Source organism: Mustela lutreola, chromosome 1 (genome assembly GCF_030435805.1).
Source record: "Mustela lutreola isolate mMusLut2 chromosome 1, mMusLut2.pri, whole genome shotgun sequence".
Taxonomy (NCBI): domain Eukaryota; kingdom Metazoa; phylum Chordata; class Mammalia; order Carnivora; family Mustelidae; genus Mustela; species Mustela lutreola.
In genome coordinates, this window is record NC_081290.1 from 175,443,398 (window position 1) to 175,460,821 (window position 17,424).

The following is a 17,424-nucleotide window of genomic DNA, read 5'->3' on the forward strand; positions in this document are numbered from 1 at the left end:
GAATTCTGTCAGTTAAATTTATTATCTTAACTGACATATATGGATGAGATACATATATATATATATATATCCTACTTTTTGCTTTGAATTTATCTTGCTTCTTTTTCCCTGCTTGCTTTCTTCCCAGTGTTTATTTTCCTCTTTCCCTTTATTTTCCCTCCTCTGGCTGGTGGATTTACGCACTCTGTTTCTATCTTGTGCGTTCTCGCACAGGCCACCTTTGAATGTGCGACATACAGTTAAAGCATCGCCCTTCCCAAGCAACACCACTTCAGCATTTCCGTCTGGTAACTCCCTCCCCGCTTACAGGATATCGCTGAGTATTTTAGCTCTGGCCTTTGTTTACACCCACAACTAGAATGACCGTTACAGGAGAGCGGGTACTTTGGGCTACTCCAAAGGTATCCGTGTGCTCACCGTCACTTCTTTGCTCCCTCAGATACCCTCCAAGGGAAGTTTCCAGGTGAGGACAGACTGTCCCTGACTGTTCCACTGACGCTTTTCGGACGTTTCGACAGTGTGAGAACAACACGCATTGAGTAGAAACCATACATTGAAGGTGGAATTTGGGGATTTTTCCCAGGACTAGCAGCATCTCTCTCACATACTGATCTATTCATCTCAACCATTAACTTACGAACGCTGTACTGCTTGGTCGTATTTTCACGATGCCTGCTCATCTCGGAGAGTTTCTTTTGCTTGTTCACGTCAGGATTCCATCTTTATTCTTAGCATAATTCCTACAGTCATCGTATGTTCTTGTCATTAACCCTTATACGAGTTCCTTGAGCGAGTCCTACCTCATCTGTGGTTTCTGCTGACTCCACCTCAGGAGGGCTGTTTTCTTGTGTGAATTAGATAAATGCACACTCATGTCCGGGACCTCCCATTTGTAGAGAACCTAGCGGACCTGATTGAACTGAGAAGTCTCAAGTCCAGGGTGGTTTCCTGAAACTGATTTCAGGAATCCTGCCATTCAAGAGAACTCACTGTGCCACGCTGCTCCCTAGCACAGTCCCACGTGTGTGCAAAGACAGAGTCTGGGTCTTACTCTCCTCGTTGTGTGTGAGCACAGAAATGCACAGTTTTATGCAGAATCTCATCGTTTTGTTATAGGCTGACTGCCAAGGTAATCTATTGTACTACACCATTGGAGGCAGAATTTCAAAAAAGTTTTTCAAAACCTCATGATGTTCCAAAAAAGAAATCCAGCTAAGGGACAGTAAGCTTATTTAATAAGAAAATTTTTACCCTTTGGGAAATTTTATCCCATAAAGTCTTGGGTGATCTGAAGAAGAACAAATTTACTTCATGTCTTCTGAAATTATGGATAATCCAAATCAAGAAGAAGGGCAATATTAAGATAGAAATAAAATTATCTTGTTCTCTAGTTTAAATATAAAACTACTGCATCATATTTTAAGAAATAAACTAGAAAGGTCATTTTTCTCATATACTTTCTCACAAAATACTACATTACTTTCCTGACACTGTATCAAGCATGACATACAGACACATTATTTATTCTCCTCAAATATATCAATAGAACCTGGTATATAGTAAGTAGCATTTGAGGAGGACTTAACTGATTCAAAATATAATATTTCCCAACTTATCTGATAATATCTGCTCATTGGATCCCAGGTAGAAAAATGAATGTTTAAATCTTATAGCTTTGTTCTTGGATTAATATGCAGCAATGGTTTTCTTGATTTTAGGTTCTACCTCTGGTTTCCAGAGAGAATCTAAAGTACCTGAAACAATAGAATTATAAAATTCTGGGAAATTTTTTTATGTTATTCCTGGGCAATCCTCCTAGTAACTCTGATTTAGTGGGACTTTCATCATTCTTAGGGACTCTATATTTTAAAAGAACAATCCAGGAGATTCTGAGATACAGCCAGGTTTGCAGACCACGTCCTCACCCTCTGCTACATGAGTTCAGACAAGAGGCTGCTCATACATTCTCTGTGTTCACCTCACATAATGTGCAGCAGTCTTCCTTTAGTGAGCAGCTCTCTCTGTAATGATCCAGTAAGCGCGTCTCTGACTCTTGCAAGAGAAGGGGCTAAAGATAACTGCTCAGTCCCTCTGGGTGCAAGAGGGATTGTAAAACAATTTGAAAATAACTGATCCAATTTTTAGAAGACAGATTGTAATGAAAATCAACTAGATGACTTTGACTACTGTAAGGTCTGTCCATGGCACGACCTAGCCCAAACAAAGTTATCAATATGTTATCAATAATACGCAAATTTCAGACCACTCTCACTTAGCCATGCCTTTCTCACTTTCTTGATTTTAAGCTGGATTATTTCATTCAAGGACTTAAGACTTTCCTAAATACAAAGTGTTTTGGTCTTGGGAAGTTCAGTTTTTTAAAAATTGTTTCCATTTAACTTGCATAAAAATTCAAGTACCTTTCCTCACACCAGTTTAGTAAAAACAAAATAGAAAAATCCCCCTGGGTGTTTAGTCAGCACAATGAAAAAGAAAAAAAAAAGAAATAGTTTATATCAATATTTTCTTGATTGTGGGATTATTAAAAATATGTAATAAACACTATTTTAGAGCTCAAGCATATGCCACAACACTCTTAGAATTCATCAACTGACCTGAACTGTAAGAGCATAAAACTCCAGTATTGCAGTGTTTCCGAAAAAGCGAACACCAAAAACGGTACCTTCGCAGCAAAGGCAACACCCTGAGAGGCCCAGAGAGAGAACATCGGAGGCAAGGCCAATCCACTGACGTCACTTTGCATGAAAGAAACAGCCATTCATTCATTCAACAAACATCCCAGGAGTCCCCCGTGACTGTTCACAGGCTTGGCCCCTGTCCTCAGGGAGGTGCCCTTCCGGCACGGAAAGAAGGACAGACAAGGAGGGCCAAAAAGAAACAAGCAAGCGAATAAACAGGGGCTCACAGAACCCGGCAGCTGTGAGCTCAAGTCCTGGTGCACCTGCTTGACGGGCATAAAATGGGAAGTTCCCTTACACTTTTGAAACCTCGGCTTCCTCCATAACAGATGGAAATCCCAGAACCTACCACACGGGTTTGCTGGGAGGATCGAGGTCGCTAACACAAATAAAGCAAAAGACGGTCATGGTCCTGTCCGTGTTTTAACACCAGCTAGAGAATAAAGTTCAAACCCTGTAAATTCTGGACAGACCAGAACGAATGTCCTTGACCTTGTAATCTTTCCTGCCCCGTCGTCTCTCTCCCTGACCCAAACTCTAGCACACAGAACACGGGGAACTGTTAACTAAACTGTCTTGCTCCTGTAATTGCAAAGTCGTGTCAACGGCCTCGCACCCACGGCTTCTGCTCCTCCACAGGCTCTTTGAGCTCTTCAAGGAAATGCTGGATCACTGTCATTCTTTTTGGCACCGAGGACGAGTCTGTGTAGGAAAACATGGTCACTGAAGATTCTGTGTTGGAAAGTGACTCAGAAAGCCCTTTTCTGGATATGAAGGAACTTGGGGAGTCTTTTTTTTTTTTCTTAAGATTTTATTTATTTATTTCACAGACAGAGATCACAAGTAGACAGAGAGGCAGACAGAGAGAGAAGGAAGCAGGCTCCCCGCTGAGCAGAGAGCCTGATGCGGGGCTCGATCTCAGGACCTTGAGATCATGACCTGAGCCGAAGTCAGAGGCTCAACCCACTGAGCCACCCAGGTGCCCCTGAACTTGGGGAATTCTTTAACCAAATTTATTTTGTTTAGATTTCTTTATTTTATATGTGCATAAGAGTGACCTATGACCCAAATCTGTATCTAATGAAGTATAAAGAGCGTTTCAATAGATAGAAAACAAAACTCTAAAGTATAGTTTAATCAAAAGTGTTTTTTGGCTTGTGTTTTGAACACATATAAAATATCAGGGCAGGCTACACAACTGACAGAACTCGAGATTCAAGGAAATATGGTGTCTGTGGGTCCCACATATGATGCCTGGCACATTAAAGGAGCTTAAACAAATATTTGTTGAAAGCAATGAATGCATTCTGCAAAATGGAATACAGTGTCTGGCCCTGAATGTCCTTCCAAGAAAAGGTGTCTGCACAAAACATTCTCCCAGATTCTCACCGTGCCCAGGGACCAGCATCTCACCACTGCTGACCACCCTCCAGCCTACTCATGGCAAAATTCTTGTCCAAAAGAACTTAACATAGTAACAATAAAAACTAGTTTTATCTGTTACAGTGTATCTGCCTAAAAGAATTTCACAAAGAACTTTAGAAACATGTCACTTCCGGTTCATACCATAACTGCCAAGATGCTTCTCGTGGGAATTCCCACGAAGGGATCTCTTCCCAATTTTGTGCAAGGGTTTCGTGCTACAAGCCAGAGCTACTGGAATTGAAAGACGAAACATGTCTTGAGGAGACAGTGAGTCTTCACGTGGCTGTCCACACTGCAATTGCTTCTGACAATATACACTTTCAGAGGAATACCATGGACGATGCTTTTAAAAACGATGCAGATCGTGCTGTGGCATTGGCGTCCCCCCGCCCCCGCCCCGCGCATCACTGCACAGATGCAGCCTCACCCCCACGACAGACAGAAATGGAATAAAAGCAAGCTTCCTCTCTTGTAACCTCTGAGGAGTCATCCTTAGCTTGTGGGCCGTTTGGTAAAATTAGTAAGTCATCTACAGATTAGTTAGGTTTGGGACATTCATGATTTTCCTTTGGTGACAAAGACTGGCAGTTTTTCAAAACCCAGCTTCCCTGTTTATCTGGATAAGCGGAGTCTTTGCCTGTCTTCCGTCCTCTCTCGGTCAGCTTCTAAGCATGTCATCTTCAGCAAGTCCCTTAACCTCTCTACTGTGGTATTTTTGTGTTCTTGTCAGTAAAATGGGAATTATGAAAGTGTGCATGTCATGGGCCTGTTGAGTTAGGATGGAGTCGACTACTACCTCCAAGGCCCTTACAAGAGGCTCCCACACAGAGGCTGCTAAAGCCCGGAGCACACCAGCCACTGCCTCCATTACTGCTGTCCAGGGTCGGAGGCCAGCAGAAATGAATGCTCCAACAGACTAGTAAGCGAGTGAATGGAGAAGTAGGATATGAAGCTCAGGCCTCAGAGAGGGTGATTTCAGTGGAAAGAGAATGAGCACAGGACGGCCCCCTCGCTTTGGGAGCTCGGAGCCCACCTGTGCTGTCTCAAGTCCCTGTGAAAAGGCAGAAGAAAGGATGCGTGTGCTCTCCAAGGGCGTGTGCCACCACGTCCCCAGGGGCCCAGGATGCTGAGTAGGGGCTGTACACCGCCCCCCAGCCCAGCAACTTAGTAACCGTATCCCAGCCGGAGCATGGCTTAATTCCAGCACTGCCACTTACTAAATGGACGTTACGAGAACCCAGTGGCCGCTCCACAGAGCAAACTACTACATGAGAATATCAGGCAGGGGAGGACCTGCTACAAGGTAGGTATTCAAAGTTTTGAACAGTCCCTCAAACACATGGAAATATTTTCGAGAAACTCGCAGTAAACTGTGAATAGCTCTAGTTAACATCACTTCTCCTCTTGGTCTTGGCTGAGTGACCCGAATTAGGTAGAGAACAGTTATGCCGCAATCACATATGCTGTTTGCGAATCTGTAACATTCATTTCTATCAGCTTGCTGCAGACATTCTGTAAGAAATGTGGTTCAATCCATTCCAATGGCTTAAGAGTCTTGAACAGCATACCAATTTTAGACACCAAAGTTTAACTGAAATTGGGCATATAGATGAGCCCTTCTCCCTGTACGGAAAGTCCCAGAAGATTCCTAAACAAAGAGCAATCACAAATGGTAATTTTATCCAACTGGATGCAATTATATTTAGCATATTTCATAAAAGAGGGGGAAAAACAAGGACGGACTCAAGAAAATGTTTTCCTTTTATGATTTACTCTGTAGGAGGCAAGGATGAATTGCCTTATGACGTTACTTCTTATAACACATGGAACATAACTGTCTAGAAAAAAATGCAATGTCTTCTAGAGGTAAATAAACATTCTGTTACAGAATAAATGTGGGCCTTTCAGCACATCTGGCAGTAACTGCACAACCTGCAAAGATCACCCCCTTAAAAAAGTGCTCATGGTAATCATTTGTTATCAGCAGATACTGAATATGTCAAACCAGGGGAGGTTTGGAAACAAAATGGGTAGTTTCTGTCAAGCACACAAACCCACCTTAAATGGGGCCTCTTGGGGGAAGCAACATGCGAAGGTGAGTTTTACATTGCCTTTTCCCTTACTAGCAGCTTCTAACCTGCAGACCCTTAACCAAAGTCTAGGCCTTTGCTTTGTGGTTCTAGATTCCATTTTTTCAAAGGTCGTAATGAATACTAGGATTCTCTCCGGCATCAAAGTTGCTGCATACAAACCCCTTTTTGTCTGTATTATAAAGAGATCCTGCCAGCAACGGAACACCAAAGTCATGTAAAACATCACACGGACAATTTCTTTTATGTTTAAAAAAAAAAAAAAATCACAGAATTTACAAGCCACACATTGTAGAGCAGGTACCAAGATACACGGCCAGTACATTCCCACAGTATATATCTTTATTTTAGAACTTACTCCAAGTCCCTTGTATCTCGGCTCATTTTAAATATCTCCCCTTGCCCTTCATGTTCTGCAATTCCAACATGATGTGTTCATATGGTTTTAGTTTTCTAGTTTGAACTACTGATGTACTTGATCAACATGAGAATTCACCATTTCTGGAAAATCATTACCCATGATCTGTTCAAATGTTGCCTCTCCCTTGTTGTTAGTGTTCTCTCCTGGGACTGGCTATCTTCTTGTTCCATAACTCAATGATGTTCATATTTTCATTCTTATATGTCTCTGCATTCTGGGTATTGTCATCAATTATGCTATTGTTAATCTGCATTTTAACCCTCCCCTTCAGTTATTTCAAAATTTTATTTTTCATTTATAGATTTTTCTATTTGCCTGTCTTTAAACAACTGGTCTTTTATTTTCTTCGGGTTTAATTTCTTGCTATATGTAGTCAACACTTTATTCACGCCCATTTTACATTCTCATTCATGTTGTTACATTATGTCAAGGGTTTTAGCTTACAAACTGCTGTTTTATCTCCTGCTGATTCTCCCCAGGGATTACATCCTCTGCCCACTCTCCTCCGTTGAGAATGTCTGATCGTTTCCTTGTGCGTCTGGTCATGTATTACAGTGAGCATTTCTTCAGTGGGCTTGCTGTTTCCTTGAAACCCCTGGGCAGTCCAGATGATCGGTACCACTGCCTGGGGACAGCTTTGCACTTTACTCCTCAAGGGTTCTCAGGGGTATTTTTCAACATGAAGATTTCTAGGTCAGCAGGTGGTGTAAAAAACAACGCTGAGAAAGGGGAATGCTCCTACACTGTTGGTGGGGATGCCAGCTGGTGCAGCCACTCTGGAAAACAGCATGGAGGTTCCTCGAAAAGTTGAAACAGAGCTACCTATGACCTAGAAATCTCCCTACTGGGTATTTACCCTAAAGATACAAATGTAGTGATCCAAAGGGGCACGTGCACCTGCATGTTCACAGCAGCAATGTCCACAATAGCTAAACCATGGAAAGAACCTAGATGTCCATCAACAATGGATAAAGAAGATGTGGTATATATACACAATGGACTACTATGCAGCTATCAAAAGAAAAGAAATATTGCCATTTGCAATGACGTGGATGGAACTAGAGGGTATTATGCTGAGCGAAATAAGTCAATCAGAGAGACGAGTATCATAAGATCTCTCTGATATGAGGAATTTGAGAGGCCGGGTGGGGGGTCGTGGGGGGCAAAGAGAAAAAATGAAGCAAGATGGGACAGGAGGGAGACAAACCATATGAGACTCTTAATCTCAGGAAACAAACTGAGGGTTGCTGGGGGGTGAGAGAGAAGGACAGGGTGGCTGGGTGATGGACATTGCGGAGGGCATGTGCTACGTGCTAAGTGCTGTAAAATGTGTAAGACTGATGATTCACAGATCTGAACCCATGAAGCAAATAATATATTATATGTTAATTTTAAAAAAAAAAAAAAAAAACAAAGCAAAAACAGAAACTGGCATGACACAGGCACAAAGAATCCAATTCTTAGCAGATCTCTTTCTCTCTTACTAACCAGGTTTCTCGTTCTCACTCATTGCTGGTGGCATTTTTCCAGCCTAACGTTTCATTAAGGAAATGGCTTGCTTTTAGGCAAGAGGCAGGCCTGTTTCAGTCCTAGCTCCAGCCCTCATCTGGTAGGGGGCCTCAGCGTCATCTCTGTCCCGTGCAGGCATTCGACTCCAACCTCCGTGTTCATGCAGATGCTTAATCCATAAGGCAGCTACGACTCAGTTCAACACAGACTATACTCTCCCTTTTAACTGCTTTACTTCAGGCACATGCTCATAATCCTTTCTCACTGACTGACTGACTGCAAAATTAGTTAATGTTCTGAAATCCTTTTAAACATTTTATCCAGTGTTACAAGGTATTTGTGGCCATAAAAATTTTTTAGATTATCTCAGTCTACTGCATTGCAAGAGGGTTTGTTTGGTTTATTTTTTTTTTTTTTGCAAGAGCTTTTATCAACACTCTACTGTTTCATTATTCATAATCATTTAATCAATTAGTCCTTTCCAAGCTGAAGGTTAGTGGAACTGTATTTCAGTCAGATCTTGAGGAGTTAGAAACCTTTCACGTTATTTTTTCTGCCCAGGATTCTTCCCGTGTTCAGAAGTAACAGACAGGAGGCAAACTTTCACCTTGGATGTGAAGTAAGTCTCTTGGCCCCTGGGAAGGACTAAGACCCTGTTCTGCTAGTCACCATCTCCAATTAATCAAAAGAGAGAGTACTAACTGATTTCTGACTAAATGTAGGGAAGAGAGAGAAAGGGAATCTCTTTTCACTGAACAGTATTTCGGAAGTTACCACTTAAACACTATTAAAGCCTGAAAATGTGCAACTTCTCTCAAGACAATTAGCCCTAATTTTCACTAGTAATAACCCCATGACATAAATAATATGGCCCAAAAATCTTTCCACATAAGGAAACTATGAAACAGAATTTTTTACCAAAAGTCATAGAATTTATCCCACAGAAATGGCAACTTGCAATAATCTGAGCTCTTCTAAGGGAAAAATCTCAATGATTTGAGAAAATGGTGATGCCCTCATCTCCAGTGCACTAATGATTGCCACTTTCACAAGTAACACACCTCCCACTCTGGCAACATAGAGAACACTGTTGACATCACAAGTCCGACTGTGAGGAAGGGCTTTTTTGTACTCTCTATCAGAAGGAAGTGACTTCCCTTAGCTCCTCTCCTACATCGTAGGTGTGAAATGCTGTGCTGTTGACTGGTCTAAAGTTTGTACTTGCTTGATTATTCAGCTGGGAAAAAAAACAGAAAACCTTACCAGAGCACACAGTGATGAAAAGTAACCGTAGAATCTTTTGGAAATAACAGATTTAAACAAAACTAACAGTCTGGAATACGGTTCACTCTATAATTAATGATCGTTTCTTTGCCATGATAGGGAGTGTTCATTAAGAATAGAAACACCTTAAAAAGCTCATCTCTGCTGCTCTGGTCTACATATTTGAAAAGCTCTGACTCCTCAAGTGAGAGAGGAGAAAGCTTATTCTCTGGAGAGGAGGTGATGTTAAGGAGCTACATCAATAAGGCGGTGGGTCCCGTTCAAAGAAAGCCGTGGGAGACGATGTGGAATTACTACTTCTCTTTATCTCTCTCACTCCTAATTTACAACCACAAGTGTCAAAAATCAGATTATTTTTCTCAACACAGTAACAAATGATTATAGTACAATCAGGTGAAAAAAAATTAAAATTTTCTCTACAGGACAGCCTGATTGTTAAAAAGCAACATAGCTCTTAAAAGCTGCTTAATTAGCTACAGGTGACACAACCAGCTACCTGGACCTCAGGCTTAGTAGGTCTCAAGTCTAAGCCAATACAAAAAATTCACTTATGTTTTAAACATATACCCTCAGAGCATGTTTGAAAATAGCAGTATTCAGAATATCCAGGATTGATTTATTTTTCTTCCTCTCTGTTTTTCTTGGCATGTATCTCCTTGCTCCCCAGAGTGTGGTCCACGCACTAGCAGCATCTCAGAGGTAGTCAGATACACAGAATCTTGGGCAGCACCTAAGTCCTACTGAATCAGAATCTGCATTTTAACAAGATTTGGGGGAGAGGGGAGTTATTTCATCTGCCCATTAACGTTTGAGCACTATGCTGTAAGACATAGAAATATTCCCTAATTCAATGTCAAGTATGAGATTTCTTTTGTGGATGAAAATGTCATGGAATTAGACAGTGATTTTTTTTCACACCTTTGTGGATTTATTAACCACTGATCTGTACAATGTAAACGGGTGAACTCTATGGTATGTGAAAAAGATTATAATTTTTGAAAAAGGAAGAAAAAGTAATAGTAAATGCTTTCAAGTCGTACAGCAGATAGATGGGTGGAACGAGTTCCAACTTTTTTCTTCTATCTTGGGAAAAAATTAGATGCATCATTTCTTGGGGCTCACCTCTTTCTGAGAAAGGGAACACACCAGGTCTTCACTCTGGGCAGACCTGACCAAAGGTTTGCAGGAGCCTGGCAGTGGGGGGTGGAATGGGGAGGGGAGCGCTCCCCCCACCCACGCCCACCGCACACGCTGGAGCTGCGTACCGAGCCGGCTGAGAGCTGCTTTCCTCGCGAAACCGCGTGCGAGAAGAACGTCAGGGACCCGCACTACCCAATCGAGGGACGTGACAAAGAGGCAGAAATGCTATCTGCCAGCTGCCTGCTAGCTCCCCGGAGCGTGGGGGGAGGGAAGGCTTCTCCCTCATTCCACCCTCTGCCCGCCCCTGCCAACCCCCAACCTCCCCCCGCAAAAGAAAAACCAAAAAACCTCCAGATTCTTAAATAAAATCCCGTATTTGCTACGAGTTCCCCGCAAACGACCTCGACACCCTCGCCTCCACAGCTGGCAAGTCTCCCGCACCCCCTGGGCGCCCCTGGTGAACAGCGCCTGGCTCTCAGGGTGAGAAAGCTTCCCGCGCTTCCCTGTCCCCGACCTAACCCGGTGACTGGGGGACGGGTGTGCCGGCCAGGTCGCCCCTCCACTGTCACCCGCCCACTTGTGCGGGGTCTGGCCGCGGGAGGGCCCGAACGCGCCCCGCGAGGGCAGGGGCAGGCCCCGCGGAGCGCGCCAGGCAGCGCCGGGGACCCTGAGCCGGGTAGCACTCTCTCCCCCAGACCCCGAGTCTCGCAGCCCAGCCCGTGCCAGAGCCCGTGGCGCAGAGACAAGGGATCTGAGCGGACGGACAGCCGCTGGAACGCCTGCCCACCGTTGAAGGGGTCAGTACCCCGAGGACACGCTCTACCGGGCCAACATATCCGGGTGCGCTCACCAGCAACAAAACCTCGACGCGTGTGCCCTCCGCTTGTTCGGGGCCCAGCCCAGGCTCGCACCGCCCGGGGAGGGACACGCGTGTCCGGACGCGCGCGGCCTCGCCGGCGCCCCCCGCCCGCCGGCGCCCCCCCCCCCCCCCGCTCGCGGCGCCTGCACTCACAGGCAGGGGTAGTAGCCGTAGGCCGGCCGCGGGGGCTGAGGGCAGCCGTCATCTCCAGGCTCCGAGTCCAAGAGCAGGTAGTCCTGGCTCTCGTTGCGCCGCGCGCCGGCCCCGGCCGCCCGCCGGGGAGAGCCGCCCCTGCGAGGCGCGAACACCGGGCTCTGGTTCATGGCGCGAGCGCCCGGCCGGCGGAGGACCGGCTCTCGCGAAAGGCACGTCGGCGAGCCGGGCGGGCGGGTGCGCGGAGACCCCGCGCGCAGGGGTCGGACTGGCCGCCGGCAGACCCTTGCGCCCCGCACCACGCTGGGGCGGGGGTCGCGGACGTCCGCGGTTCCGAGCTCTGCGAGCGGCTCCCCGGCCGGCCGGGGGAGAAGTCACCACTCAGGGGCCACCGGAGGACCTGGCTTGAGCGCGTCCGGCGAGGGGACCCCGCGGGGAGGGGGCCGGGGCTCCGGGGCGGAGCGAGCTCGGGCGGGGCGGCGGGCGCAGCGGCGCGGCCGAGCGCAGAGCCGGGCACCGGCTGAGGAGATGCCGCGTCCCCCGAGGCTCCGGCCTCGCTCCCGCCGGCCTCTCCCCGCGTCCAACTGGGGGTGTCCCCGCCTTTAAAGGGATCTGAACCGGCCTCCAGAAGTCAGCCGGTCTGGCCGCCAGCACTTTCGGGGCCGGGATAACCCAGAATAGGCGGAGCCACACGCGCGCGCTCCTTCCTTCTTTCCTTTCTTTGCTTTTCCCTTTTCTTTTTCCTCTTTTTTTTTTTTTCCTTACTTTTTCCTTCCTTCCTTCCTTCTTTCTTTTCTTTGGTTCTTTGATCCTTCCTTCCTCTCCCGCCTCCTCCTTCCTTGCCTCCCTGCCTCTTTTCCTCCTCTCTCTCTTTCTCCCCTCCTAAGTCTGCTTATTTGCAAATCATGCAAATTGAAAACTTTCTAGGAAGGTTCCTTTAAGATTAGAACCAAATAAACTTGTTTTGGTTTTGTTTGTGTTTGTTTTAAAGGACAAGAGACTGTTTCTCCAGACTGTCTTCATTTTCTTTGGGCATTTTCTCTTCCATTTCCAACCCCTTAAGTTATTGTAACTCTTTACTTTAAAATGAGCAACGTTCTGTGTTTCCAACACCAGATGTTCCCAGTTCCCCAGCAAACCAACAAAAACAGGCAGGCATTTTCTGATGATGCGATAAAGGGGCCGGCAACCTGCTTACTTCAGAGAAAACCTTTCCTTCCATCACTGCAAATGCTGAAATTATTTCTCTGCCAGATGTTTCCTACATTTCTAAACTGTTTTTAATTTTAAGATTTCATCTTAAATTCTGATTTAATCTTCACAGATGTGAGAACTTAAAACTTCTCAGAAAAGATGAATCATTATCTCTAGTAGTTTAAGAAGTAGTCAATTAGGAATCCACTGATTCATTTATTCAACAAATATTTAATCAATGCCAACTGTGTACCAAGCACCATTTTGGGATTCAGAGGCAAATTAGCCTGATAAGGGCCCTGTCTGCCGTCACAGGGCTTTCATGGAGGAAAGGGAGACAGATTAAGCAAGCAAATGGAAAGTATCAGACACAAAGGCACAATGAAAAGAACACTGATGTGATAGTAACTGGGGACTATTTCAGGTTAGGTGGTTAAAACAGGCCTCTCCATGGAGGGGCTGGTTAAGTGAAGAGAGAAGGTGAGGAGCCAGCCATGGGAAAGGATCAGAAGTCCATGACTGTTGGAGCGTAGGCAGCCAGACTGTCTGAGATTCTGAAGTAAAGGCACCTATGCTTCCCAGGAACAGGTGAGCAATGAAATGGATGTTGAAGCATGAGCACAACGGTGAAAACAGAATACAAATTTAGACTTTTTGAGTTGGCCAGCACACCAGAAACTAAAGCTTAAGGGGTGAGAACCACTGCTCCCTGAGAGCCTAGTTCTGTATGTGGCCCAGGTATGTGGAATGGGTGGCTGAGTGGGTGGATAGATGGACGGGTAATGGGTAGATGGGAGGATGGTTGGGTGGGTGGATGGAGTATAGACCAAAAAAATACAAAAACACTCTGGACTACCTCAAGGATGTTTACCCTGAAAATCCTGAGTCATTTTGAAGTACATTGGTCCTGATTCAGGAATCTCTTTTTTCGATCTCTCAACATCTAGAGCCATGATTTAAAGTTTTTATTATTTTCTGGTAATTATACATAGCAATAAGATACTCTGCTTGAAATGTGTTTGTTCATGGCCAATGCTATCTGTGAGAATGCAACAGCTTTGATGCTTGAATGAATTAGTTAATAAATGTTTAATTTAAACAGCACCAAAGCAATCTGTTTAGAAACATCAGTGCGGGAAACAATTTAGTGGGGGAAATAATATTAAAATGTTTTCGACCTAACTCAGATTCTGTGAGTCAAAGCAAAGTTGGAAAAGACTGATGGTGTTAGCTGAAGTGTTAGTCTTTAATGTAAAAACCAAAAATTGAGATAGAATTACTTTGTTTTCCAGTTAGTTGAGCTGTTTGTGCCTTTCTTCATCACACAGTTTTTCATACTCAGGCAACAACCTTCACACTGAAAAAGTTATTACAGTAAACTGAAGATGTGACATCAGTTTATCGTTTTACAACACAAGACATGTTTTTCTCGTTTCCTGACATACAGCTGGTACTGGATCAGTAAATCCCATCTCTCCCCGAAGGCAGGAGGCTCGGAAGGACTTCACAAGGAAGCACGAAGAGGGTCGGGTTGGAGTCTGAAAGCCTAGGTTCTTTTTTTCACCATTCCCGAAACGGAAACTTTGTGATTTCAGACAGCACGTTTAATCTCCTGCTTCATTTATTAATTGGCGAGTGATAGATAATTACTGAGGACCAGTCTGTCTCTTTCTGCATCCTATCCATGTCTTCAACTACAATTAAAAATACAGTAGAACGAGAAGACAACTTCTCAAACTAGTAACATGTCCTGATCAAGTCCAGCCGTGTTGAGTGGATGTGGACCAAAGATGGCTGAATGAAAAAATGACCGTTCTCAAGGTGAAAACTGTTGGACAAGTGAGAAATGGAGTGTTACACAATCTCACATCTCATGAGCTCGTCCTGTGTCTGTGGTGTGGAGATAACATAGAACACTCCCTTGTAACCCCAAGACTCGGGGATGACGGTGGGCTTTGTCCTCTCTGGGGTGGGAGGAACACCTCACTACACTCATCTGAGCTGTCTGATTATTGGTGAATTCCACAAGAACTGGTATAATTATTATAACAGTATTTTGAAAAGTCAAGTGCAGCAAGCTGAATATGAAAAAAGGGTTGCCCTCTAGAAGGTCTCAGGCTAGGAGCCCAAAGGCAGAGATAACAAAGTTACCTCCGGCCTCAGGGACGGAGGTTGGGGAACCCTTGTGAGATCTCACTGACTCGGGAAGACACTAAGAAGACATCGCGTGGAAGCCCAGGGCAGCTGCTCTTCCTTCTGGGAAACCACGGACACGAGAGCTTTTCTGGGAAACGCAGTTTGGGGCTAGTTGGCTGACAGCTACAGATAATAGTGGAGTCAGGAAACCATCTGGATAATTTAAAACACAGGGCCCCTGAATCCTGAATCCTGACTCCTGTAGAAACCACGGGGGAAAACCAAAAACACCCCACAAGCTGCGGAAGGCCTGAGTGTCTCAGGGAAGGTCTGTGGAGACTAAGGCTCGAGGCAGATGGTGGCGGGTGCTACATCTCTGAACTTCTGTATCAGAATTTTTTTCAAGTTTGGGGTTGTAATACGTATATTTACTATCTCTGTTGCAGCTAATACGTTACTGTATTAAACATGAGAAACATTGTGTGAATCATCAGCAACCTGTTTTAATTTTTGCTGTAACTTGAGCTCAGATAGCTGTCCTGCCTGCGGGGTATTTCGTGTGAGCGCTGGGACTGCGCACTTAGGACAGGGCAGGTTGGACTAAACTGACTTCCGTTTTGGTGGGGTGATCAGAGTGCTCCCACTAACCTGTTGACCAAGGGCATCGTGTAACAGATTTGGTAACAAGACTGACAAGTATGTACTGGGTAACAGAGGAGCGGTTCCTCAAGCCAGGGGCAGCTGAGAACACTGTGGCGCTAGGGCATGCTCAGCCAGACTCCGTAACTGCAGACACGTCGAGGATGGAAGGGGCTGCCTTTATATGCCCTTATTTTCCTACCGCTGGAAGGATTCGGAAACAGCCTGGACCTCAATTTTCTACATATGCCGTAAAGTGAAGGAATGTTATCGTGGTCAATTCAATGAACGCCAAGATCTTTTAAGAAAAAGCATAGAATCTAAAACTAACCATCCCCAGGGATCCAAAATGCATAGTCGACAAAAATCAATGTCTATTCCTAATGTATGTGATTCAAAAAACTCAGTAAGCTAAGAATAATAGACACATCTTTACCATGATGAAGAGTACCTGTTTCAAATAAAACCAACCTGGAGAAATACCACAGACAATTCCACTGATACAGGGAATAAGATAAAGGTGTCCCTATACATTGCTATGACTCATGAACTAAGAATTTCTATAATAAGCTAAATAAAACATGACAAATAAGAGGGAAGGTTTGAAAAAGTATCTAAATCTATTAGTTGACTGATGACTTAATTGTCTACTACTTAAAAATTAAGATTTTTAACTGAAAATTATGAAAACCAAGGAGTAAGAAATGTGTTTGGAACAATGTTAGAGTATAAAGGAAAACAGAAAATTCAGTAGTTTTCCACATGCTATCAATAGCCAGTTAAAATGTAGTAAATCCTACAAAATACAAAACAAATAAATTTGATCAAGAACTGTAAAACCCATGTAAAGAAAATTATAAACTTAAAATGAGTCAAAGTCGACCCAAATTATTAATTGATAGTTTGATGGGACCACCATTAAATTTATAGATTAATCTAGGTACAATATGGTATTTTCCTTTTTAAGACTTTGTCAGAGGGTTAGAGAGCAAGCGGGGGAGAAGAAGCAGAGTCCCCGCTGAGCAGAAAGCGCGATGTGGGACTCGATCCCAGGACCCCTGGCAGACACTTCACTGACTGAGCCACCCAGGCATCCCTAGAATGTAGTATTTTCAGTATTGTCTTTCTCTATAGGGACAGGTTTTCTCTATTATTTATTTTTTCCGAGAATAAATATGACAAAAGCAAATAAATTCATTTTTAGAAAGCAGTGAAAGGAAGTCGCTCTATAAAACATGAAATGATGTAGTAAAACCACAATAAATAAATGGATATTCACAAAATAGATTCAAAGAATATAACAGAAAGTTCAGTCAAAGACTTAAGGATAGAAAAGACTTTATGTCAGGATAAAGGACATGTCCTAACTCACTGGGGGAAATGAAGCCATACTGAACAAAGGGAAGAAGGTAAGAGATTTCTGTCTCCACCTCTGTCTTAAAATAAATGGGGTGCATTCAGAAACTGAATGTAATCTTTAAAACCATAAAACCTCTAGAGAGAGGTTCAGGTGAACTTTCTTTTCTTTAATGTGTAATCTTCAGGTGGATAACGACATTCTAAGCACTCACCCAAGGCTGAAACAAAAAAGAAAAAGACTTAAAGGATTGACTAATAAAAACAAAAACGTCCATCTGTGTGTGTGTTAAATTTTGTATATACACACACGCAAGACCTTTGAGAGTTGAGCTAGCGTCATCCACCCAGACCGCTGTGCCTGGACGTGGGCACAGAAGACGCTGCCAAGTTCCAGCTTTCCTGTGGGCTCACGGTTCCTCTGGCAGAATGCGTCTCTCAAAATGTAGAAAATTTCTTTCCATTTGATTCAATGATGACACACATGGGGGGGGGGGGTGCTCAGCTACCTTCTGACAC

At 44.2% G+C, this 17,424-nt stretch overlaps 1 protein-coding gene across 2 annotated transcripts in view; it reads right to left on the reverse strand.

Moving 5' to 3' along the window:
• The window catches only part of TRPC6 (transient receptor potential cation channel subfamily C member 6), a 113,922-nt gene extending 101,606 nt beyond the window's left edge, over nucleotides 1-12,316 (reverse strand). For both annotated transcript variants that reach the window (XM_059179094.1, XM_059179084.1), the window contains exon 1: nucleotides 11,581-12,316. In XM_059179094.1, the coding sequence (XP_059035077.1) occupies nucleotides 11,581-11,750 (170 nt within the window). In that variant the 5' untranslated portion in view covers nucleotides 11,751-12,316. The remainder of the gene's footprint in view (nucleotides 1-11,580) is intronic.
• Between the last annotated feature and the right edge of the window lie 5,108 nt (nucleotides 12,317-17,424).